Genomic DNA, 24,750 nt, shown 5'->3' on the forward strand with positions numbered 1-24,750 from the left:
TAATTCAAGAAAACAATGTTCATCCTTTTTCTTTTTGCTTGACTCGGTGAAGAATTGGTCGAAATCGGTGAAGAATCTGTCGGACATGGTGAAGAATCGTCGAAATCAGTGGTTTCGCAAAAAATTGGCGATTCTACTATTTGGAACTGCGTGAATTCGAATCGTCCTGGCCGATTTTTTATCCAGATCTTCCGATTTCGAATCGGGTTACCGATTTTTTAAACCTTGATTGTTAGTAATATATAGGGAAAATATCTCGATACCCTTTATTTTTATGTTTCATTTCACAATAGACCTAAGGTTTTAAAAGATATATTGGGGTTCTATTTTTTCTAACCCCCTGAGCTAATTTAAACTTATTTTTTAGGCCAAATAAATCTAAAAAGACATACCTTTTCTAAAAGCCATCCTCCCAAACTTCTAAAATAAAAGGGGGCTTTATGGAGGTGAGAGGTTACCAACAGGAGAAAGAGGTATTTGGAGAAACACAAGAGGAGAGAATATGAGAAGCACAAGAAAAGAAAAAAAGAGAGAAATTTGTAGTATATAAGTGAAGAGAGATAAAAGATTGGGTTTAGAAAGAAATGAAATGCTTCTATGCTTCCCCTACAGCATAGAAATTCTATCCTCCCCTTACCATTTAGCCGTCCAATTTTGATCAAAAGAGATACTTACCATTTGATCTTAGATCCGACGTTTTAAAGTATTTTACTTTTATTTTTTTTATACAAATTGTATAAATATAAAATTTGGTACATGCCATCTTCTCATTGGAACACACCTATAAAAAATATTAAAAGTAATTTTTTGATAAAATATAATAACCAAAATACCCCTTTAAACTTTTAGGGGTATTTTCGTTATTTTATTTTATTGAAAAAAAAATTTATATTTTTCGCTAGGGCGAGTTTAATAGAGGAATGGACGTCCAAAATTTTGTGTCAAAATAGTTTATAAAAAAAATTAAAAATAAAATAGTGTAGAGACGTGAATGTGATTGGGGCAATCTTAGACCTCCATTCAAAATGGACGGTTGGATAAGGGGATGATAGAACTTCTATGTTGCAGGGGAAGCATAGAAAGCTTGCCCTAGAAAGAATATGTCTTTCTCATATTTATTTAAGTTAAAAAAATAGGTTTAAAGTGACTAGAGGGTTAGAAGATATCTATCTTATAAAACTTTGTGTTTTTCTAAAGGAAAAAGTTTAAAGCAATGATCCAATGCAAAGGTTGTATCATAGTATAATGCAACGACACTTCTAAAAAACCATGTGTTGTGGTATTTGTACGACCTCAAATTTTGCACACACACTCTTTTCATCTCAATAATCAATCCCCTAAAAAAAAGTTCAATTTGAATTTAAATATGGTTAAAATTAGTCCCCTCCAAAAACGAAGTTAGACTATTCATTTTGTGAATTTCAAAGTCTTAGCTTTTATAAACTTAAAATCAATTTTCTCTTTTTTAACATTGTTCATCTAATGATAATAAAGCCATCCAAAAAAATTTGAAATGAAAAAATCTTTGTAAGGCATAGATCTAAGCATCTCACCAAAATGAACATCTCGACATCGAGATATATGACTATGAAAAATAAAAATATTTTAAATCTCATAAATAGTGCATTTTACAACATATTATCTACACTGTCCATTTTCAAGATTTTTATATGCTTATAGATCTATTTGATTTTAACCATTTTTGAAATTTAAAATTTTATAATTAGATATAAAAATAGATTTTAAGATAATCCTAATAACATTTTACATCAAAATTATATACCATGATAAAATTTGAAGGGCACCCTACCTCTACACCTACGAGGCGTCCGTATGGAAACTGCAACTTTTTGTAAAGCTTTTTATGTTCCCCCTACAACATAGAAGTTCTATGTTTCCCCTACCATCCAGCCGTCCATTTTTATCAAGAGAGCCACTCACCGTTTGTTCTTAGATCCGACGTCTAAAAATATTTTATTTTTAGTTTTTTTAATACAATTTTTTTTAATATGAAATTTGGTACGTGCCATCTTGTCATTGGGGTACACCTATAAAAAATATTAACAATAATTTTTCGATAAAAAATAATGGCCAAAATGTTTTTAAAATTTTTATAAGTATTTTGATTATTTTATTTTATTAAAATTATTATTTTTTTACTTTTTTTTTTGTTAGTGCGAGTTTAATATATATGAATAGACGTCCAAAAAATTTGGTATCAAAACAGTTTATTAAAAAAAAATAAAAAAAAAACCATACTTGCATTGTGGTTGGGACAATCTTATCACGCCATTAAAAATAGAGGGTTCCCGAGATATTTTCCCCAATGTATATCCTCTTCTTCTTTGATAAAATGACTTTCAGCTCTTTTTCTGAGCCGTTCTTGTTTCTCAACTAAAATGAATCTCTACCGGAGCTCCTCTTTCTTCTGAATACTAATTCCTCAGCACTCGGTGAGTCGTATAAATTCTCTCTCTAAAATTTGTTAGTTATTTGTTGTTATCGATTCGAATTCTGCTATTTCCTGCGAATCTCGCTTCCGTTTCTCTGCAACTTCTGGAAGAACACCAGGTATTGCAATCTGGGTTGTTCCTTTTCTCGTGAATCACACGATTGTTTAATCGAGTCCCTCTATTTTCTCTTTCTAGTTCTTACTTTCTCTCTCCTCTGTTTTTCATCAAAGGTCCATATCTGTATTTGGGTATCTCTTTTTTGCTTGAATCACCACACCAGGATTGCTGAATTCTCAGTGCATACCCATTTCCGGCAAACCCTACTCTCTCTCTCCTAATTTCTCTCTCTAGCTCTTACTCTCTCTCTCTCTCTCTCTCTCTCTCTCTGATTTCCATAAAGTTCCATTTTTTCCATTTGGGGTCCCTTTTTTTTTCCTGAATCACCCACTGCTTAATTTTCAATACCCATTGCCTGCAAACCCCTACTTTCTCTAACTTCCACTTTCTCGCTCTAAAATCCATTAAAATGTCTATATTGATCATCGCGTAGTTTGCTTAACCAAACCAGAAGGATTGCTAAATGCCTAATATCTATTTCCAATAAATCCCTCCAAGCACTCCACAGTGTTCCAGCTATCTGATATTCTAATGGAGAACCAGGAAACCCACAAAACCCTTACTTTCTCTCTCTGACATCCATTGATATCTCTTTCCAATTGGATATCCCGGTTTTTGCTCAACCAACCACCCAGGATTGCTCGATTCTCAATAACCTTTAAACCTTTTTACAACCAGTACACCTTCTTCTAAGCTCTCTAATGGCAAACCAGAAACCCCGAAAAAGCCTTGCAGATATAGAGGATGGCTTACTCCAACGCATCTTTCGCGTTACCTTGAGCGACGAGTTGGGCTCGGACTATGTGTATTTAGAGATGACAGCTGCGGAGATACTCAGCGAAGGGAAACCACTTTCTCTCTCTAGAGATGTAATGGAGAGAGTTCTCATCGATCGTCTATCTAGAGTCCTTCCAGACACCCAACCTCCATTTGAGTACCTAATGGGTTGCTATCAAAGGGCTTATGACGAGGGCAAGAGAGTAGCCTCCATGAGAGACAAGGAATTGAGGTCTGAGCTTGAATCTGTGATCAAACAAGCAAAGGATTTAGCTGTTTCTTACTCTAGAATTCACTTGGGTAATCCAGATATGTTCCCTCACCCTCAAACACCTGACAGATCACCTCTTCTTATGGTAATTTTAACTATGTTTTCTAGTAGTGTTGATTTAATTGGTGATGGTACGCCAATTGGGCCACCTGGTTTTGTTGATGATTTCTTCAGAGACGTGGATGAAGAGACACTGGAGCCGGTATTGAGGCCTTTGTATGAGGATTTGAGAGGCTCAGCGAATAAGGTTTCAGTTCTTGGTAGTTTTCAACAACCATTAGGTGCGCTTTTGAAGCTGGTTTCTTACCCGAATAGTGCAAAGGCTTTGGTTAACCACCCTGCATGGATTCCTAGAGGGGACTATGTAGATGGTCGGGTCATGGAAGTGGCGAGCATCCTTGGACCCTTCTTTCATGTTAGCGCGCTTCCTGATCATGATGTTTTCATGAGCGAACCAGATGTTGGGCAAGTTTCTAACTCATCTTTATTAATGTCTTCCTTTCCAATGCAGTATTTTTCATGGGGTTCGACTTTTATATTTTGATTTGTGTCTGAATTATTGTCAATAGTAGCCTCTTATTTTTTTATTTTTGCGTTCTATTTCTCAATTCTCATTTACTTACTGCACCTTCCATGCCATTTCTATGATTGGTATGGATAGACACAATTTTTTTTTGTAGTTTTGTGATTACTTGTATGTTCAATGTGCCACTTTTGTGTCCATGAGTATCTAGGATTTTCTTGGTACTGATGTTTGCATTTGATAGAAAAGAATATTTATGCTAGGAATCTTCTCTTGTGATTTAATGACTGCTCTATGTTTCTGGTGTTCAAGACTCACTTCTTCATATATCACGATACTTTGTTGAGTTACTGTATTCATTGCTTCCCCTGAACATCACCTTGTTTGAAGCATTGTTTTTTTTCTTTTTTATTGGTATTGAAATCTCTAGTGTAAATTCAAGGTAACATTAAAAAATAAAAAGGTCCAATGCCATAACATGTAAAGATTACAAATTGATAATAGATCCCGACCAATGGAATGTTGAGGAAGCATCATTGTTTTACCCAGTGAGACCCTAAAATGCTGACCAATGGCAATCCACCCCCTTCTTTGACTAAAGAATAAGATGCTTTATTTGCCTCATAAAAGACATGAGAGAAGTAAATATTTTCGGGCTTGCACAAGATTCAGAAACTTGCTAATTGCGATGAAACTGGCAAAATATCGATGACTTTTTCACTGGATCACATTGAAGGAATAAATGCAATAAAATGGTTTGAAGAGGAGTTATAAGAATTTCCAACTTTTTGATCAGTGAGTGATAGGAGGTTGGGTCATATAAGAAGCACTCTCTCCTCTGTCTCTATGTCTGCCTCTGTAAAGTTTCACACTGATGGGGACCTCGATGAGTCCCACATAGTCCTCCTTAGACAGTCAGTTGAAACTGGCAGAATATTGACGAATCTTTCACTTGATTACATTTAAGGAATAAATGCAATAAAATGGTTTGAAGAGAGTTTTAGAATTTCCAACTTTTTGATCAGTGAGTGATAGGAGGTTGGGCCATGTAAGAAGCACTCGCTCCTCTGTCTCTGTGTCTGCCTCTGTAAATTTTCACACTGATGGGGGCCTCGATGCGTCCCACATAGTCCTCCTTAGACAGTCAGTAAATACTACATACTACTGCAAATTCTAGATGATTCATTGGGAAACCATAAAATTTAACTCAAGAGCTAAAAGATTCATTTGCCTCCTAGTGCGACTGATTAGGCTTCCCCCTTTAAAATGCAATCATTCCCCAGGAAAATGTAAGGGAGCTCTCCCTCTGCAGGATTTGTCGTTTGGATGGGAGAAAAATCTAGATCCAACTACGGGAATGAGACGTATGACGTCCTCTAGTGTCACCCATTTTACATCATAGTTATTGGAGGTGGAAGCGAGAGTGGAGGATTGTTGCTTTCTAGGGACTTCTGTCTTTTGGGAGCGCCATGAGGACACCCTTATTATAAATATATTAAACTAGAGAAGAAGAGAAAGAAATCATTATCTCTCTTGTACACATTTATAAAATGTGACAAATGTTGACCACCATTCCCTACATTCAATGTGATTTTGAAGTACTGGAATTAAAATTTTCCTTTTGTTATTGATGCAGATTTAAGAATCACTTTTATTTTGACATGGGCTCTAGACAGAGGTGGTAGTGTGGCAGTTGCCACAACATGACGTCTAGAATTCCATTCACACCAAACCAAGCCTAAGTTAACATTAAAAAAAAAACTCTTTTAACAAATCAGGAAACATATATTCGAATAATTATTTTTTTCTTTAATTGATATGTGCTATCACCTTCTTTTTTTCTTTCTTTCTTTTTTTTTCTTTTGGTTTTTCATGTATTGCTTTCTTTTTTAATTGACATGCATATATTTCTTCTTTTCCATAAGTAATATAAAGAATATGGGTTTCTTAACCTGTTGAGCTACTCCTATTAGCTTGGGAATATGCTTCGCCAGCATCTGATCACATCTAGGCCATGATCCTGCTCCAGGAGCATGGGATCCCGTTCCAGGAGATGGATTGCCACCCATATTCGAAGAGATGGTAACAAGATTTGCTTCCTGTCAGTACAAAATGCGGGTTTTGTAAGCTGCAATTCTAGATATGATCTATGATGAGAATTTTAATCGAACACAGTAACCATCAAAAGCTTCTACCTTCAATGGAACCAGGATATTCCATGTCTTTTGTTTTGTTTTTTGAAGTGTGAAATTGGGAAAGGTTTAGGAAATCTGCTACATAAGTGAGAGCTCTATAAAATGACATAACTGAAGATACCCCACAACTATCGAGAGAGATCGAGAGATCGAGAGAGAGAGAGAGATCGAGAGAGAGAGAGAGAGAGAGAGAGAGAGAGAGAGAGAGAGAGAGCTGCACATATCTTTTTGTACGATGTGAGAACTTGGTCTCTTCCTTTTTTCTTTCTGTTTTTTTGGTTGAATCAGTGGGGAAGACGCCCTAACCCTTTTCCATTAAGAATAGAAAAATAATAGCTGTTGTCATCAATTCAGTTTTGGCCAAAAGGTCCAAAGCGTGGTTAGTTTTATGCTTAATGTGTTGGATATTCCACTGATCATCACGAATCCACGAAATGCAATTATGGGCTAAGGTGCAAAAGCGCCATGGAACTGTCATCGAGTCTCTCACAGACCCCGCCACCAAACTAGAATCACTTTCAATTACAATATTTGTGCAATTGAGTTATTTATTAATCCCCTTTGCAAGGCCTTGAACTCTGCTGCATTATTTCTATGTAATCCAATGGGTTTTGAAAACGTGGCCATGAATCTCCCATTGTGATCGTGAATGACTACTCCATTAGCAGCTCTTACCTGGGTTCCCAGATGAAGCCCCGTGAGGGCTTAGCTTAAACCAACCCATTGTCATTTACTGATAATAGTAATACAAAATGGCAGGCCCCTCCAAAACCCTGGCTAGCTTAGCTGAAAAGAAAAAAGACGAGTTTCCATATCATATCCTGTGCATCCCTGGATATGAGAACCAAGTTGCTATGCCCCAATGTCTCTTGAAATGCTTGGACTCATGGCTTGAAAGTTGACAAGTTGCCAAGATTTTAGTTGTCCGGAACTATAAGTCAATCAGGAAGTCTGATATTTGTAAATTAGCCAAGGCATTACCTGTCACTTCGAAGGTGATGGAACTGTACTGGGTTATTGTATCAAACTCTAGAGTTTATTGGACGAGGCAGATTTAAGGGACCAGATTGTCCCCATGACCACTTGCGAAGTTTGATATAAGAAGGAAATATCTTACGACAAACAAAATCCTGGAGGTCTCAGCCCTGCTCTTGAACTTGTGCACATTATTATCTGACTGATTTGGAACCATCTGAGTAAAAGCATTATCAGGAATATAAAGTGCATTAATGGGACAGAAGCTTGAGAATGCAGATAATCAAAGTCATCAAGATATTGCAAATAAACATGAGTAAATGTTAAGGTGATAAAGAACCCTCAACCTTAAGGTGGCAACTAGTGCCTTCCAGTTGAGCTGTGGGTTTGAAGCCGGATTCATGGCTGTACTATATCACATTCTTTGAAGTATTATTACTATAAGTATATTTGACACTCGTATGGAATTCCCATTTTCGAATATTTGGATAGGCTTCGAATGATTTAAAATGATATTATGCTTTCGGTTCTAATTAATAATTGATATGTTCTCTTTCTTGAAAATGCCAGGTTACAGTGTTTCTCAAATGCATCAACACGTCGACCAGCAGATCTAATGTCGTCTTTCACTACTATTAAAACTTTGACGAACTATCTCTATGATGGCCTTAACAATGTTTTTCTCACACTATTGAGGCTGAAAGATACTCGAGAGCGTGCTCTGAGCTATCTTTCAGAGTTGATCAAGAAAAACTCGGGGAGATCTCATATTCAGGTGGTCTACCATGACATAATCCCTTTGTATTTGAATAGAAACGGCAGTTTCTTTGATTGGGTTCAACTCGGATTTAAATTTATATTTGTTTGGTCATAGGTAAACCAATTTTCCTGTGCGAGTTCGGGTATGTTTGTCAATCTCAGTGCTGTCATGCTTCGGCTGTGCGAGCCCTTTCTAGATGCAAATTTGACAAAGAGGGACAAAATTGATCCACAATATGTTTTTGATAACAAAAGGATTGACTTAAGGTGAGATTTATTTATTGCAGTGCTGCATTCTTTATACTTATTTGTTTGGAAAGTATGGTAGAACTGCATTAGTATTATCTAGATTAACATTAGTATTTCAAACAAACACTTGATTGACGAAGTAGTCCATTTAAGAAGATGACATTTTTGGTCATTGTTGGACCTGCGTTATTTATGCAGGTCTTCCAGGCACTTATTTGATATTCCCCCATATTTTTATTGTTCTATTTGAACTTGATTTCAGCGAGTCTCAGCATCCTATTTAGTGTGGTTGGGCTCTAGTTTCCTTGGTAATCATAACCAATAACCATCTTGGTTTTTGTATCAGTGGTTTGACAGCTCTTCATGCATCATCTGAAGAAGTTGCTTCTTGGGTTGCCAATAAATATTCTGAGCCCACGGAAGGGTCTACAGAGAACCGGTTCTTGGAATCTCAAGAAGCCACAAGCTCTGGGAATAATGTTCTCTCTAATACAAAGCCATTGCTGAATTCTCGTGGGACATCAAAAAATTATAAATTTATCTGCGAGTGTTTCTTCCTGACAGCAAGGGTGCTCAACTTGGGTTTGTTGAAAGCTTTCTCTGATTACAAGAATATAGCTCAGGTAATGTTTTGTCTGTGATTCTCTACGAAAACCAAATCCTGGTTAAGAACTCAAGTATGATGTGTTGTCTTTTTAAATGGATGAACCCAATCTTTTTTTTTTTTTGATAATTATGAACCCAATCTTATTCGTTATAGGAATTCATGACTTCTTAGCTGTTCTTGACCTGAAACCTTTTTTATTAAAAAAAAAAATACAAATGTTTCATTTTGTACATGACTACATTAAGAAACAATTCATTTTAATATATTCACATGTTTTACTTACATTGTTCACAAAGTTTTAATCTAATAGTTTATTATCTATACTACATTAGCAAGCATAGTTAAAAGTGGATATGTGTCACAAGAATAAAAGGGGACCCTATCTCTAGAGAGGATGTAAGGCATGCGACCTTCAAAAATAGTTAAGGCCTATAAGATGGCTAAGGGCTCAAGCCCTTCTCTCTCGTTCGCAGGCTCTCTCTCTACATATAAGAAGGGAAACGAAGATGTTCAATGCGAGGCCTCTCTCTCTTACACAGTCACATGTGTACACAGACACACATGTGGAGCCATATGCCCTGGCTCTACATACAAGAAGAAGAAAGAGAAGAAGATGGCCTCCAAGTGTTCAATTTGAGGCCCCCCTCTCGCTCATGGACTCATATTCTATCGCTCTCTCTCTCTCTCTCTCTCTCTCTCTCTCTCCACTAAGGAGGGGGAAGAAGATTTCATTATCAAATTATCAAAGCTAACCAACTGTTATAGCAATATTCTATACATATAAACCAGTTTGTTGGAACTAGAAAATAACCAAAACCCCTAACCAAGTGTGAAATTGACTAGATTACCCCTGAGCCCCATTTCCTATACTTGCATGCAACTTTCATACCCCCAAGTTCCATACATGAAGCCAAACTTCTAAGTATTGAAACAACACATTTTGACCTTTGGACTCATGGAAACTTTCACACATTAAATCACTTGTCTCTACGCCTAATTCCCTAGATCTTAACAAATCCCGAAATGACCAAACACATCCTGGGACCCAAAACAAAGAAATAACGACAAATTAATACCGGTGACCAAAACAAATCCTGAAAATGACGATTACATCCCAGTGACCAAAAGATTCTGAAAATGACAATTTCATCCCAGGATCCAAAACTTATAAATGCAATTTGCATCATCCTCCTTGAGTTGAAAAAGACTCGACCCTGTCGGGTCGCCGTCACTATGACATTCAAATAGGTCTTGTATGTTGAAGATCGGGGAGATATTCCACCTTCTTGGTAGCTCTACATCATAGACATTGTCATTGAATTTCCTTTTGATTTTACAAGGGCCAATCCTCTTTGCTTTGAGCTTGCCATAGGTACCGACGGAAAATCGCTTTGGCCTGAGATACACCATAATATGGTCTCTAACTTTGAACAACTTTAGCCAATGGTGTCAATTCACGGTAATACTTAATGCAACTTTTTTTTCTCAAAAAAAAAAATTACTTGATGTAACTTTCCTCTAACTTCTTTTGAACCTTTTCATGTAACTGCTTCATATAGTCAGCCATGTTTGAAGCATCTGCATCAACATTCTCACACATAGGCAATGTTAGATCATGAAAATGCAAAGGTGATATGCCATAGACCACATTAAATGGAGTTGTCCCATTTGACTGATTTGGAGAATTATTGTATCCGAACTCTGCCTGTGGTAACACCAAGTCCCATACTTTCAAATTCTCTCTAACCAAGCTTCTTAACATAGTATCAACACTCCTATTAACGACCTCAATTTGACCATCAGTTTGTTGGTGATATGCACCCACATTACTACATGCAATTTAGTTCCCATTTTCCCCCACAAAGTTATCCAAAAGTGGCGCGGGAGCCTAGTGTCTCTGTTGGATGTGATGGTCTTAGGAAGACCATCCAAGCGCACAATCTCTTTGAAGAAGAGATTGGCTACCATGGTTGCGTCTGTGGTTCGCCTATAGGGTATAAAATGTGCCATCTTTGAGAACCTATCAGCCATCACCAAAATCGAATCATGGCCTCTTGTTGTCCTTGGCAAGCCCACAATGAAATCCATTGATAAATCAACCCATGATCCATTTGGAACCGTCAATGGAGTGTATAATCCTGTATTTTGAGAATGCTGCTATAGCTCTTGATATTTCGTACACCGGTCGACAGATCTATACACATCTCGCCTCATAGAAGTCCAAACATACCTCTCCTCCAATAAAGAAAATGTGCTATCCCTTCCAAAATGTCTACCAAGACCACCGGAATGCGAATCATCAATGAGATGCTCCCGCAAAGAGGTATTAGGGAGTCATAAATGAACACCATAGAACAAATAGTCATTGGACAAAAGAAATTGGTGATAAGAGTTGCTCTTGTTTGCTCGGCACGTCTCCACAATGCCTTGTAAGTATGGGTCATCTTGATAGGCTTCTCGCACGGCTTCTAAACCCATCACTTCAACTGCTAATGTTCTCACCAAATAAACTCGCAGACTAAGAGCATCAACCACTCTGTTTTGCTCTGTCAATTGGTGCCTTATAGTGAATGTGTATTCTTGCAAATAAGCCACCCACTTAGCATGTCTTGCACTCAACTTCTTTTGGCTATTAATGTGCTTGAATGCATCATGGTCGGTGTAGAGAACAAACTCTTGGTGAATCAAGTAATGTCTACAATGGCAAAGAGCTTGAATGACAACATAGAACTCAATGTCATAATTTAAATATCGCTGCTTCACGTCATTGAGTTTCTCACTGAAAAATGGAATGGGTCTCTTATCTTGACTCAACACAGCGCCAATTCCCACATGAGAGGCATCACACTCTACCTCGAATGCCTTATTGAAGTTAGGCAAAGCATGGACTAGTGCATGTGTCATCCTGGCCTTAATCTCCTTACAAACCTTTGTAGGTGCAGTAATCCACTGGTAGCCTTCACCCTTTAAACACTCAGTGATTGGCGCCATGATGGTGCTGAAATTTCAAATGAACCACCTATAGAATGTGTCAAGTCCATCGAAACTTTGAACTTCAGTTGCAGTTTCAGGAATTGGCCAATCAACTATTGCCTTAACCTTCTTAGGGATCCACCTTAACACCATCAGAGGAAACCACAAAACCCAAGAACACCATACTGTTGGTCATGAAACTGTACTTCTTAGTAAGCACTTGGTGCAAATGGCTAAAGTGTGCCTCTGGATCAGTACTATAGATCAAGATACCATCAAAAAACACGACTACAACTTGCCAAGGAAATCTCGCAAGACTTGAGTGCATGAAAGTGCTAGGTGGATTGGACAATCTTAATGGCATGACAAGCCACTCATACATGCCACCCTTTGTCTTAAAGGTTGTTGTCCCCTCATCCCCTTCACGAATTTGAATTTGGTGATACCCATTCAAATCTATTGTTGTGAACACCAAAGAGCCAGCCAACATTTCTAACATGTTGTCAAGTCTCGTGATTGGAAACCGGTACTTAACAGTAATCTTGATTATGGCCCAGCTATGAACAAAATGTGCCATGAATCATCTTTCTTAGGTGTGAGCAGTGCCCGGACAGCACATGGGCTTATACTTGGTCAAATCAGTCAGACATCAATTCATTAACTTGGTGTTGTAACTCCTCATGCTCCTTAGGAGTCATTCGATATGCCAGTAAATTTGGCAAACTAGATCCCTGAATAAGGTCAATAAAATGTTGTATACTCCTTATTGGCAGTAATCCAGCTGGTAATTCTTTCAACCTAAGGTCAACAACTTCATCCATTAGAGGCTTAAAGATTTCAAGCACCATAGAACATTGTCCTAACTCATTTTTAACTATCATGAGAACTTTGCTCACTTCTTCAGTAGCTTCAACAAACTGTCAATATGAGATCAAAGCCACACCCTTATCCTTACTAGATTTAGGTGAAACTTCTTCTCACAATGGCAATAAAACAATCTTTCCCCCATTTTCCAAAAAGTACAAGTGTTACGCTCACCATTATGGAATATCTTGCAATCATATTGCCGTGGGCGACCATATGGCATGCATACATTGGTGCAACATCACACCACACCTCGTATTTATAAAAATTTCCTATAGAAAATTTAACAAGACAACTGGAATTAATGGGTACCTCAAGTCCTCTTTTGAACCAAGCAATCTTGTAAGGTTGTGGGTGCTTTACCTCCTTTAGTTGCAACTTGTCTACAGCCTCCTTTGACACCATGTTCTCGGAACTGCCGCTATCGATGATTAAGTAGCACACTTGCCCATCACAAGTGCTCCGGGTGTGAAAGATATTTGAGCTCAACCAACCATTATCTTATGGGGCTTTAGGAAGAGTGAGAACCCTTCAAACAAGCAACATCTCTCTTTGGTCCGCAAGAACCTCCTCTCCTTATTCATCCTGACCATCCTCCTCATCACACACCGGTAATCAGCAATTGCCTCCTCTTCTACCTCACCACTTTCCTCGAACTCTGCAAGATTAACATGCCGTTGTGTAGCAGCCGATGGATGCTCTGCCGCCCTACGATCCAGATTGCTCCTTTGTTCGGGCTCGCAATCTAGTGTTGTATGGTATAGCACCCGATCAATCACTCGACGTCCTTTCTTTACTCGGGCCAGCAACTCCTTGGGTTGGAAGCGTTACCCTCTTGGGTTGTGATGTGCCTACACTTGGCCTCCAAGTAGTACTCCTTTTTTGCCTCTCCTTGGCTCGCAATGCAGCCTGATATGCCATTTCTACTGGGGGAAGGTGTTGCAAGGAAAGTTCATCTTGGATTTGAAGCCGCAAACCTGAGATATACCTTGCCACTTGTTGGTCCTCCATCTCATCCAACGCCAAGCAATGGAAGTCTTCTGTATACTCACGGATTGACTTCGATCCTTGTTGCAATTGATGGAACTGTTTATACACGGTTTGTGCAAAGTTTGGAGGAAGAAATTGCTCATGCAGCTTTGCCCCCATGTTTGCCCTAGTTCGAATCTTATTTTTTCCCTCTCTCAATTTTTCTTCCTAAACTTTATCCCACCAAATGGATGCAAGTTCCCAAAGCTTAATTGCAACTAATTTTACTTTCTTTGAATCCAACAAATCCTTCCATTCAAAGAATCTTTCTACCGCGCTCAACCAATCTGAAAACTCTTTTGGTGATAAACTATCAGAAAATTCAGGTAAGTCAACTTTAATACCAGAGTCGTCTTCATGGTGTCGAGCTCGCCTACACTTGAGTCACCATCCAACTCATGCCTTCGCGAGACCTTTGTTTATCAACACTTCCGCGAATCAGTCCCTAGTTCTGAGCTAGAAGAAGTCATCTCCATCTCCAATTCACGGTGCTCACCAAACAAACCCTCATGTATGGGATCTATGACCGGGGATCTGCTCACATTTTGCTGATTTCTATCTTGCAAAAACACAGCCACTGACTTCAGTAGATTGTGCATAGTCTCCACCAACCTGCCGAGTTCATGACCTACGTTTACGTGGCCACGACCTCTACCACAAGCAGCCATAACCACAAACCCGGTCTGATACCGAACGGTGCGAAGCTGAGACCAACCGAGAAGGTTGAGACCATGTAAGCAACAAGACTCGTCAATTGCCGTTAAGGAAGGAAAAATGGTCCCTTCAATCTATGAGAATTCCCTGATACCAAATGACGCAAAACCGGCAACAGATAGTATAGATCCGAGGCCGATTGTGCAACAACGACCTAGCTGTCTTGATCTCAGTCAAGGGAATGAAGAGGAAGGGATCTTCAGCCCTTACTCTTGCCACTCAAGGTACTTGCAGTACACAAGGATGGCCGTCCAACTCAAGGTACTCAATATGGGAACTCTCTTACTCTCTGTCTCTCTCCACCAAGGAGGAGGAAGAAGTTTTCATTATCAAATTATCAACAAAGCTAACCAACTGTTATAAATCAGTTTGCTAGGATTAGAAAATGACCAAAATACCCCTAACCAAGTGTGAAATTCAATAGATTACCCCTGTGCCCTATTTCTCATACTTGCATGCAACTTTCATGCACCCAAGTTCCCATACATGAAACGAAGCTTCTAAGCATTGAAACCACACATGGAAGTTTCCATGACCTTTGGACTCATGGAAACTTCCACACAATAATTACTTGTCTCTACACCAAATTCCCTAGACCTTAACAAATCCCAAAATGACCAAACCAACAAAGAGAAAATGACAAACACATTCTGGGACCCAAAACAAAGAAATGATGACAGATTCATACCGATGACCAAAACAAATCCTGAAAATGACGTTTATGTCCAGTGAACAAAAGATCTTGAAAATGACACTTTCATCCCTGGATCCAAAACTTCTAAACGCAATTTGCATCAATTATGTATAACAAATTACAGACTAATATAATAGTTGTATATGAAAACATCAATACCTAAATGGATTGGGCCCTACCTTTTTTAATACTTTTGAATATTCTACTCTAATAATGTCACTCTCTCATTCCCTCTAAAGAAACATGTCATCTTTATTCAAAAGTTTGAAGTAAATATGCTTTATTCAAAAGTTTGAAGTAAATATGCTTTCTCCCATACATATTTAAATGGATCTACGACTTGCAATGCACGTATATCAACTAGGCTTTTTGTTTTTTTTTTAACATGATTTGACATCCATTTTCTGCCCAATGGATCCAGCGACTACCTAGCTCAACTTTTGTTACGATACAAGCCCAGATGATCTGGATGAACTTATGTGCTTCATCCCAGATTTGTTTTTTGCCAAATGGTTATCGGTAATCGAGATCTAACAACTTGGACTTGATTGCACCACTTTTCTGGTCCAAATGTTTGCATGAATAAAAGAATACTTGAAATTGAACAGTTGCACTCACATAAGTGCATAACATGTTGATGAAGTGAAAAGTGGTCAAGTGGAGCAAGTGAAGACTATCATATTGGGAGAAGCAGATTTCGCCTAATGCATGCATCTATTTGGAGGACGCAAACCCCAGGCGAGCTACTAAGAAGAATAAGAGGAACAAGACCTGATCTGGAGGGTTTTCAATTTATTTTGGGACTGTTATAGTGATTTTTATAGGTTAGGAGCATTATTGACTTTTGTTAATTAAATATTGAATAAAAGAGGTGCATGGGGTTCTTTGGGGCATTCATGTAAAAAAAGGCAAAAGAAGCTTTTACTCCCTAATTAGGGTTTTGGGAGGTAACCTCGGTTCCCTTTAATTGGTGCTTGGGCTTTGCTTGGAATTTGTTTAAGTTTCTGTTTTCTTCATCAAATTTCTCCATTACATATATGTGTGCATGAGATAAGGTATGGTGTGTGGAGGGGGTGGAAGGTAGCAATAGTGGTGGAATTTCTTCTATGTTGTCTAGCAAAAGGGCGGAGTAATTAGGAATTTGGGAGGAATTAAGTTTAGGATGGAGGACTGAGGATGATCTTTGGCATGGGGAGGAGAGTTTTAGGACTAGGTCAAGCTGTTTATTGAGAATAATGTTGAAAATAGAAGGTTGGCTCTCAATGAGAAAGATTTTATGTGCACTGGGTTGGTGCAGGGGTTTCTGTTGTTATGAATTTCCATCCTTTACAGTAAAAGGGTTAAATTGATCATACCTTGTTACTACCAAAAAAAAAACTCAATGGTTCATATCGGGAATTTCATGTTGTAAAGCATGGTCTAATTTATGTTGCTATAAGTACTTTTATTTTATTTTATGTTTTGAAATGTTAATGGTGGGAGTGGAGGGTGGGACGTTATGTTGGAGCATCAAGCCCCCTAACCACCAATGCGCCAACCCCATTCCCTATAAGAACTTTTATTGTTTGATACTAATTCACTCTTTTATTTTAATAATTTGATATTTGATTTCCCTATCTTATGAAATAGGACTTGACAAGATGTGAAGATACTCTTGCTTCTCTTAGAGCAATGCGGGAACGGGCATCCTCTTCCCAGTTGGAGCAGGATTTAAATCGTTTTGAGGTTGAAATTGAGAGAATCCTACGGGAGAAGCTATGCTATGAAGCTCAAATATTGAGGGTATGTTTTGTACTAGAGTTGCATTGCTTTTCTATTCAAAGCATTTTCAGTTATGGAGACCTCAATTTCCATTTTTAGGTCATTATGGCATGAGTATTTTGATATACTCTATGCTTCTATGAATTTATATCTCAGAGTATGATACTTGTCCAGTTTATGTGGAATTAACTAATAAACTGTACTTGGTTCTGAAGTACTTATAAATTGAAGAAGATTCTCTTTTGTTCGAAATAAATGGGTTTCATTTCTGTATCTTATTATTAGACATACTATTGCCATGTTAGAATTCAGATACCATCAGAGCAAACATGTAAAAAGCTGGATTTCTTGTTGATTTATAAACTGAGGCTTAATCTATACAACATAAAATTAGGTCTTAGAGAGGCTCTTTTGATGGTTAACAATAACTTAGAAGCATATGTTAGTATAGTAGGAATTAATGGTTTTCGATGTTTCTCTTCTAATTTTGCATGTTATTTTTGAAGGATGAACAACTTCTTCAGCAGGCCCTATCGTTCTATAGGCTAATGGTTGTCTGGTTGGTTGATCTTGTTGGTGGCTTCAGAATGCCACTCCCTTCCAAGTGCCCAATGGTCTTTGCATGTATGCCAGAGCACTTTGTTGAAGATGCCATGGAATTACTTCTCTATGCTTCTCGTCTTACAAAAGCTTTGGATGGTTTCTTACTGGTGCGTATGATTGCTCACTGATCTTTTCTCTGCATTGTTCCAGCATAGAGCTTCACTTTCTCGCTCACTTATTGTTAGTCTTATATAATTGGTCCAAAGTTCATCATTATGGTTGAAACTCCAGCCAAATGTGCGAAAGAGTATTTGTTCGATGGAATTAGCTTGAAATTTGGCTTAAATCCTCTTATATATTGTCTGCATATGAGCCATTTTTGGGCTAATATTTGGTCCAAATTTTACCAAAATGTTTGAACGAGGCCAAACCATCCAAATTGGCAGAACTCGGTAACTAATTTATTTAACAAACCTTTTAAACTTGGGCTAAAACTTGGACTAAGTTTCCCATACTTTTGGCCCAATACCCAATTTCAGCTTTTTAATCACCACATAGTTGTTTTAGGCATATCCATGTTTCTGCATTAGTCATGCCTTGCATCAACCTTGAAAGCAGAGGAGACTAGGCATTGCTTCTGTTTTCTGTTATGGATCACCTGAATTCAATGTTGTTTATGTCTGAATCTTATCAGGATGATTTCATGAATTTTATTATTATGTTCATGGCAAGTCCAGCCTATGTAAAAAACCCTTATCTAAGGGCAAAAATGGTGGAGGTCTTGAATTGCTGGATGCCGGATAAAAGGTTGGTCATTTGATTTCTTTATCTTGGCTGCGAGTCAGCATGTTTTGTTTCACTTATTCGTTGAAATGTTATACTTCACTGAAGCAATATCATGAATATAGGAGGGAAGTGTGCTAGATACCAGTGGACTCCGGGAAAACCATAATGCATTGGGGCCATGAATGGATGGATGATGCTGGAGGGAGTGGGACCCACTATAGGGTCATGTGTTGTTCTTATGGGTACACTCTCTCCATCACCGTCCATCATTTCATGGGACAGTGATGTCCTTAAGGGACTCTAGTTTTGCATTGTCCGTTGAACTTTAATATACATTTACTATTGGACAATGTACGTTTGGGAAGAAAATTGTTTTTCTTTTATGTCGATGAAATGGCTTTCTTAACATATTTTTGATGCCATATATGTTCTCCTTGCAGTGGTTCTTCTGCTACAGCTTCACTTTTTGAAGGCCATCAGCTAGCTCTAGAATATTTAGTTTACAATCTTCTGAAGCTTTATGTGGACATTGAGTTCACCGGTGCTCACACACAGGTAGTAGCTATAAATGAACATATGATTGTTTTCTACATGAAACTCTACTCTTGATTGACCGCCCCAAAAAGGCAAGGGCATTCCCGTTATGCATGCTGAAGACTAGGTTACATGCACATGTAGAAGTTTGGTAGCTGCTGTTGTTGGTTTTATGGCAATTTTTCATCATTCATGTTCGCTTTCCAATAGCCCTTGAACCAAACAAGTTTGAATAACATTTTGTTAATGCTTTTAGCTAATCTTATGGACTTTTGCCCGTTTAGTAGCTGGTTTCATACTCCTCGGTCTTATACTAGATCAATGTTTTCATCAATGCCTGCTTCAACATGACCTTTTGCCAGTTGAGTCAAATTTTACTTGCATGAAAGCAAAATTGAGGAAAAATTAAATGCTTAATCTTATTAAAGAACCTGGTGGATAGCTATAGTTTGGTTGATGTGTTGTGACCCTGCAGTACGAAGCTCTTCATCTCAATGATTCGGCTTCTGCTCTGAATCAATGACTATAGACCAAACAAAAGGGAAGGACTATAGCTATAGAAACTGTATCATGGAAATGCTTATTGTGTTGAAACTAGTGGCTATTTAAGAAACTGGCAAACGAAGATGTCGGGATGACATGAAATTGGCAAACGAAGATGTTGGGATGCTTGCTTTCATGAAATTGGCAGAAATAAATGTGTTGCTCGTTTTCATCATTGAACTAGGAATTCCTTATTTTCATCTGCTTTGAAATCAAAAACTGTCAATTTATTGTGATTTTTGTTTTATATCCAAATCTTGCTTGTATTAAACCATTGATTATAATTATCTTTCTTTTTTTATTTTTTTTTGGGCTTTTTTTTTCTGTTAAACAGTTCTATGATAAGTTCAACATTCGGCATAATATTGCCGAACTTCTCGAGTATCTTTGGCAGGTTCCTAGCCACCGTAATGCATGGAGGAAGGTAAATAAATGGTCTCAAAAGCGTCGTGTTTTACTTTTGTTCTGAAGCCTTCTATACTCTAAGTGAATCCATGGCTTTGTCTTTATAGCTTATACTCTTCTCTTCCATTTATTGTTGGCAGATTGCTAAAGAAGAAGAGAAGGGAGTTTACTTGAACTTCTTGAATTTTCTCATTAATGATAGCATATATCTTCTTGATGAAAGTCTCAATAAAATTCTGGAACTAAAAGAGTTGGAATCAGAAATGGCTAATACTGAGGAGTGGGAAAAGAGACCAGCACCAGAAAGGCAGGAGAGAATGCGCCTGTTTCATTCCCAAGAGAATGTGGGTATTGGAAATTTTGCTTGAAACTATTTGGAAGTGTTTCTTCCTTTTTTTTCTTTATGGATTGTTTGGGAGTCCTTGGGGTTTTTAGAGAGGGAAACACCTTCATGCATTTAAAGAATTAAAAGTGCTTCGCTTGCAAATATTGTTTAAATTTCTCTGTGGATTCGGAAGGCTCTTATCTACTACATATGTGTTTGCTGGATTTGCTAGATTATCCGAATTGACATGAAATTGGCAAACGAAGATGTCGGGATGCTTGCTTTTACATCGGAACAGATTACTGCTCCCTTTCTTCTTCCTGAAATGGTAATTTTGTTTATGTTTTTCTTGCTTTTTAGTAAACATGAAAGAGATGCTGAAATTCCATTCTGTCAAGATGTAAAGATCACGTTGCTGACTGTATCATTCGTGCTTTTAATTCAACTATGCTTTCTTTTGTGAGAGACAATTGGGATGCTTTCTCACAGGTAGAAAGGGTGGCAAATATGCTAAACTATTTCTTGCTACAACTTGTTGGGCCCCAAAGAAGATCTCTGCATCTCAAAGACCCTGAAAAATATGAGTTTCGGCCCAAGAAACTGCTAAAGCAAGTTAGTGTCACTTTCCCAGCCTTTAAATTAATGTGTATAATGCTATATGTTAGCATTTTGTTGATTTGTTTATTCACCAAGAAATTTGCAAGATAGCTGAGTCGATATATAAAATGGCTTGAAGATTGTAGATATTTATGTTCATATTGCACGTGGAGACAAGCAAAATGTTTTCCCAACTGCCATCTCCAAGGATGGTCGATCATACAATGAACAGGTATGTTTAACCCAAAAAAAAGAAAAAGAAAAAAATGAGCAGGTATGTTCTTTGACCTTTTTGCTTATGATACCCATTGGTCCAAAGAGCCATATGCTTTGCCCCTCCTCATCAGCCATTTAATTTGGATTTTAAACTTTTTGACTTTAGAATTTAATGAGTTTTGGCCTAAACTGGCTCAAATGCCATAAAACATTCGACAAAATTCTGGGGATTGTCTTCCTAATTTCAAAAGTAAGCACTTACCTAATATCTGAAGTAAGCAGCTAGATGTTTGGCAATTTCCAATATGAAGATAACTTCGCTATTGAATTTCAACCAAAAATTTTCTCATTGTCCATATTCTGGGGTTTCCCAATAAAAAATGAATCCGTTACGTTCAAAATCCATCTGACTTTGGAATCATCAAAGTTCAGCTTTATTTATTATTTACTAGTATATTTTTGTGAAACATATCATAAGCGATATATATTTAAGAGAAATATGAATGAGTAAATCATTTGGACAATGATCTTCTGATGTTTGCTTCCAGATATTTGCTGCTGCTGTGGTTGTTCTTTGCAAAATAGGAGAAGATGGGAGGGTAATTCAGGAATTTATTGAGCTCGGTGCAAAAGCGAAAGCTGCAGCTTCTGAGGCAATGGATGCAGAGGCTGCACTTGGAGACATACCTGATGAATTTCTCGATCCAATTCAGGTTTTTGTTTGTTTGGTTTTGTTCAAAAGAACCTGAAACATAGGAAGATCCTTTATCCATACTGAATCAAAAAATGGGATTCCTCGTCCAATCAAGAATTCCATTGAATTTCTCACAATTGGACATCAAAGAAAAAAGATGCTTGAATTATTAATTGTTTCTCTTTAAGCTCTCTCTCCTTCACTCAAATATAAGGAAAAATCTCATAAGTGAACTCATACAATATTGCATTTATTTATGGCGCATCACCGTCTAAAGTCCATTAAACGGTCATTATTGTTTGATAGTATTTGAATTTTAATATTTCTTTACAATTCAGATTAACCTCAAACTTTGTGGGTGTGTGTGCCTCAACGAAACACATCTAACTAAATATAAAAAAGTATTTAGATAATAAAATTACCAAATTACCCCTATAAATATTTCGGGGGTATTTTTATCATTCTAGTTCTTGATAATTATTTTTTTAATATTTTATTTTTGTGCGAGATGGTTAAATGTACACATGCCCCAAGGTTCAGATAAATTGGATTTGTGAAATAAATATTAAAATTCAAATATTGTTAGATAATCATAACCGTTAGATGGACTTTGGATAGTGATATGAGTGGAAGTACTATAGAAATTCACTCCACCATGGCCGGTTCCAAGCCTGTTATACCAGTCCCAAGCCCAGAGAAAGGAGGGTTGTGTTAGGTGGGCAGCCTGTGTAAAACTTTTACTACGTCTGTTTCATGAATCATGATCTAATGTGGAATGGCGGAACATGATTGGTGTTCTTGACTCTAAATAGTTGGGATAAGGCTCGGATATAGGCACACGCACACCCACTCACCCACGGGTCATTCTTTCAACGCTTCTTCTAATCTCTCTTTCTCACACAAATGTCCCTTTCTCTTAATTTACTACACTCTCTATATCTAGTCTTCCCATTCGATGGGCTTCTCTCTAAGTCCATTGTTTCACTTGTTATATTTCTGCCCACCAAAGACCGAGTTGAGATATATTCTTTCAATTTTCTACTATTGATGAGTAAAACTATATACTCTGGCCATGAAAACTGATGTGCTTACTTTTGTTGTATATGCAGTACACATTAATGAGAGATCCTGTAATTCTACCTTCATCGAGGATAACAGTGGACAGACCAATAATACAGAGACACTTGCTCAGCGATAATGTAGTTCTTTCTTGACCTCCATCTTCTTGATATGCTTGTTAATATATGAAATCAACCCCTTACTTACAGTTTCAGTTTCTCTGTCCACCAAAAGATAGAGAATCATGAAACATGATCAAGTTAGTTTATGAAGCCAACTATTTATTTAGTGTAGTTGCTCTGTCAAAATGAAGAAAAAGGCCGGAAAACCAACCATTTAATAATATTTGAACTTGTTTATTGTAATGGCTAACATGTCTTGGCTATGATTGCAGACTGATCCATTCAATCGATCACATCTCACTCAAGACATGCTTATTCCTGATTTAGAACTTAAGGCAAGAATTGAAGAATTCATCTCATCCCGAAATTTGAGGAAACATGCCCAATGATTTGTACTGTACAGCTTTTGTAATATCACCAACATTGCAAGCAAGCTCTTGATTATGTGAATTTTTTTTTTTTTCTAGTATTTATCAGAAGATATGGGATTATTGAAGCAGGACCTAGGTGAAGATGCATCACATTTTTCGCAATTTGAAACAAATTTTGGGCTTGTCGACCCAAGGTGGGGGATTGGTTAAGAATGTGGCTGTGGAGTCATTACTCTCTCTCATGGCAATGCGAAATTGAAACAGTTAATAGAGAGAGAGAGTGCCATGAATCTGCTATGAATCTATTTATAGGCATACAAATTTCTTTTGTCACAACAAAGAGACTTGTTTCTGAATATGTCCATCAAAAGGTGGGCAATGCAAGACGCTCTCTATGCTAATGGTATTATAAGTGGTGGGGTATTTATGCTGTGGTTGAATCTCTCTCTCTCTCTCTCTCTCTCTCTCTCTCTCTCTCTGGTAGGTAGTATTTGAACAGTTTCTGAAAAAAATGAGACCAGTATTTGAATAGGCGCCCACCCACACACTCCCATATGCACACTCATGGTTTTCTGAATAGTCCTTTTGAGAAGTGAGTGTGTTAGGATTGGGCTCTCTCTCTCTCTCTCTCTCTCTCTCTCTCACATTTATCAAAGGGGTGTGGTTTGTATAAGGTTGAGGCTTCAAACAATGAGTACAAGGCACACCTCTAAAGAGTGTGGAAAGCTGTTTTTAGGTAGCAAGAATCTTTGTAATAGCTTGAAAGTTTATTTTCATGTCTAATTATCAAATTCAATGCTTGAAAAACAGTATAGATCAAGCAAATTTATAAACACTTAGAAAATATTGAAAATTGAGGACACGGATATTGTATGGCAAAATGTGCTATTTTTTAGTTAGAAATTTATCTTTTTCACCTCAATACATCTTGAGGTCATGATGATCGATTTGAGAGTTTTTCAACACCACAACAACAGCATCTAGTGAATTTTTGGGGTGCGCTTTAATTTGATTATTCGGATCCCTAACTTGATACAAATGTTTTACTTTATCAAATGCATTGCTTTGTGTGGTGAGCTTTTGACCATATCTGTTCTCTCGGCGGACAGGGAATCCGAAAAAAGGCAACAAAATGATTCAACTTTTTCATGGAACAATATCATTAAAAAAAGGGAATTCAAAAGACAGATGGGACCGCAGTTTTTCATACCTAGAAGGTTAATGCTAAGAAAAATAGTGCAAGTATGAAATAATCAGGGGCCTGACAATATTCAATGCAATTTCCAAAAGAATATACCAATGGTATCTACCCTCTTTTCTTATTTTCTACAATATGATGTTTGGTGATATGCCTTCTCTTTCGAGTTAGGTCAGGTGATCTCTGTAATAATCTCGAGAAAACATAGGAAGGCTACCTACCAAAAGCATAGAAACCACCTAACAGTCTCAAATACTCTCTTTCTCTCTCTCTCTCTCTCTCTCTCTCTCTCAACCATAAGGCTTACCCTTCACTTGCTAAGTATCATGTTCTCATTCTCTGATGACCTGTAATAAATAAACAACTAAAGTATGAAATTTCTTTAAGGCTTATGTT

General features: G+C 37.5%; 1 protein-coding gene across 1 annotated transcript; it reads left to right on the top strand.

The window, feature by feature from the left end:
- Positions 1-2,225: 2,225 nt before the first annotated feature.
- On the top strand, positions 2,226-23,496 carry LOC18438476 (U-box domain-containing protein). Its single transcript, XM_011626748.3, has 16 exons — positions 2,226-4,083; positions 7,882-8,086; positions 8,186-8,337; positions 8,666-8,942; positions 16,830-16,982; positions 17,468-17,671; positions 18,199-18,311; positions 18,731-18,845; positions 19,702-19,791; positions 19,913-20,116; positions 20,330-20,425; positions 20,587-20,709; positions 20,834-20,926; positions 21,459-21,623; positions 22,714-22,803; positions 23,058-23,496. Exons 1-16 carry the CDS (start codon positions 3,272-3,274, stop codon positions 23,172-23,174), a joined length of 3,009 nt encoding a protein of 1,002 aa, XP_011625050.1. The 5' UTR covers positions 2,226-3,271; the 3' UTR covers positions 23,175-23,496.
- The last annotated feature ends 1,254 nt before the right edge of the window (positions 23,497-24,750 follow it).

Source organism: Amborella trichopoda, chromosome 10 (genome assembly GCF_054954075.1).
Source record: "Amborella trichopoda isolate Santa Cruz 75 chromosome 10, AtrichopodaSantaCruz75HAP2 v2.0, whole genome shotgun sequence".
Taxonomy (NCBI): domain Eukaryota; kingdom Viridiplantae; phylum Streptophyta; class Magnoliopsida; order Amborellales; family Amborellaceae; genus Amborella; species Amborella trichopoda.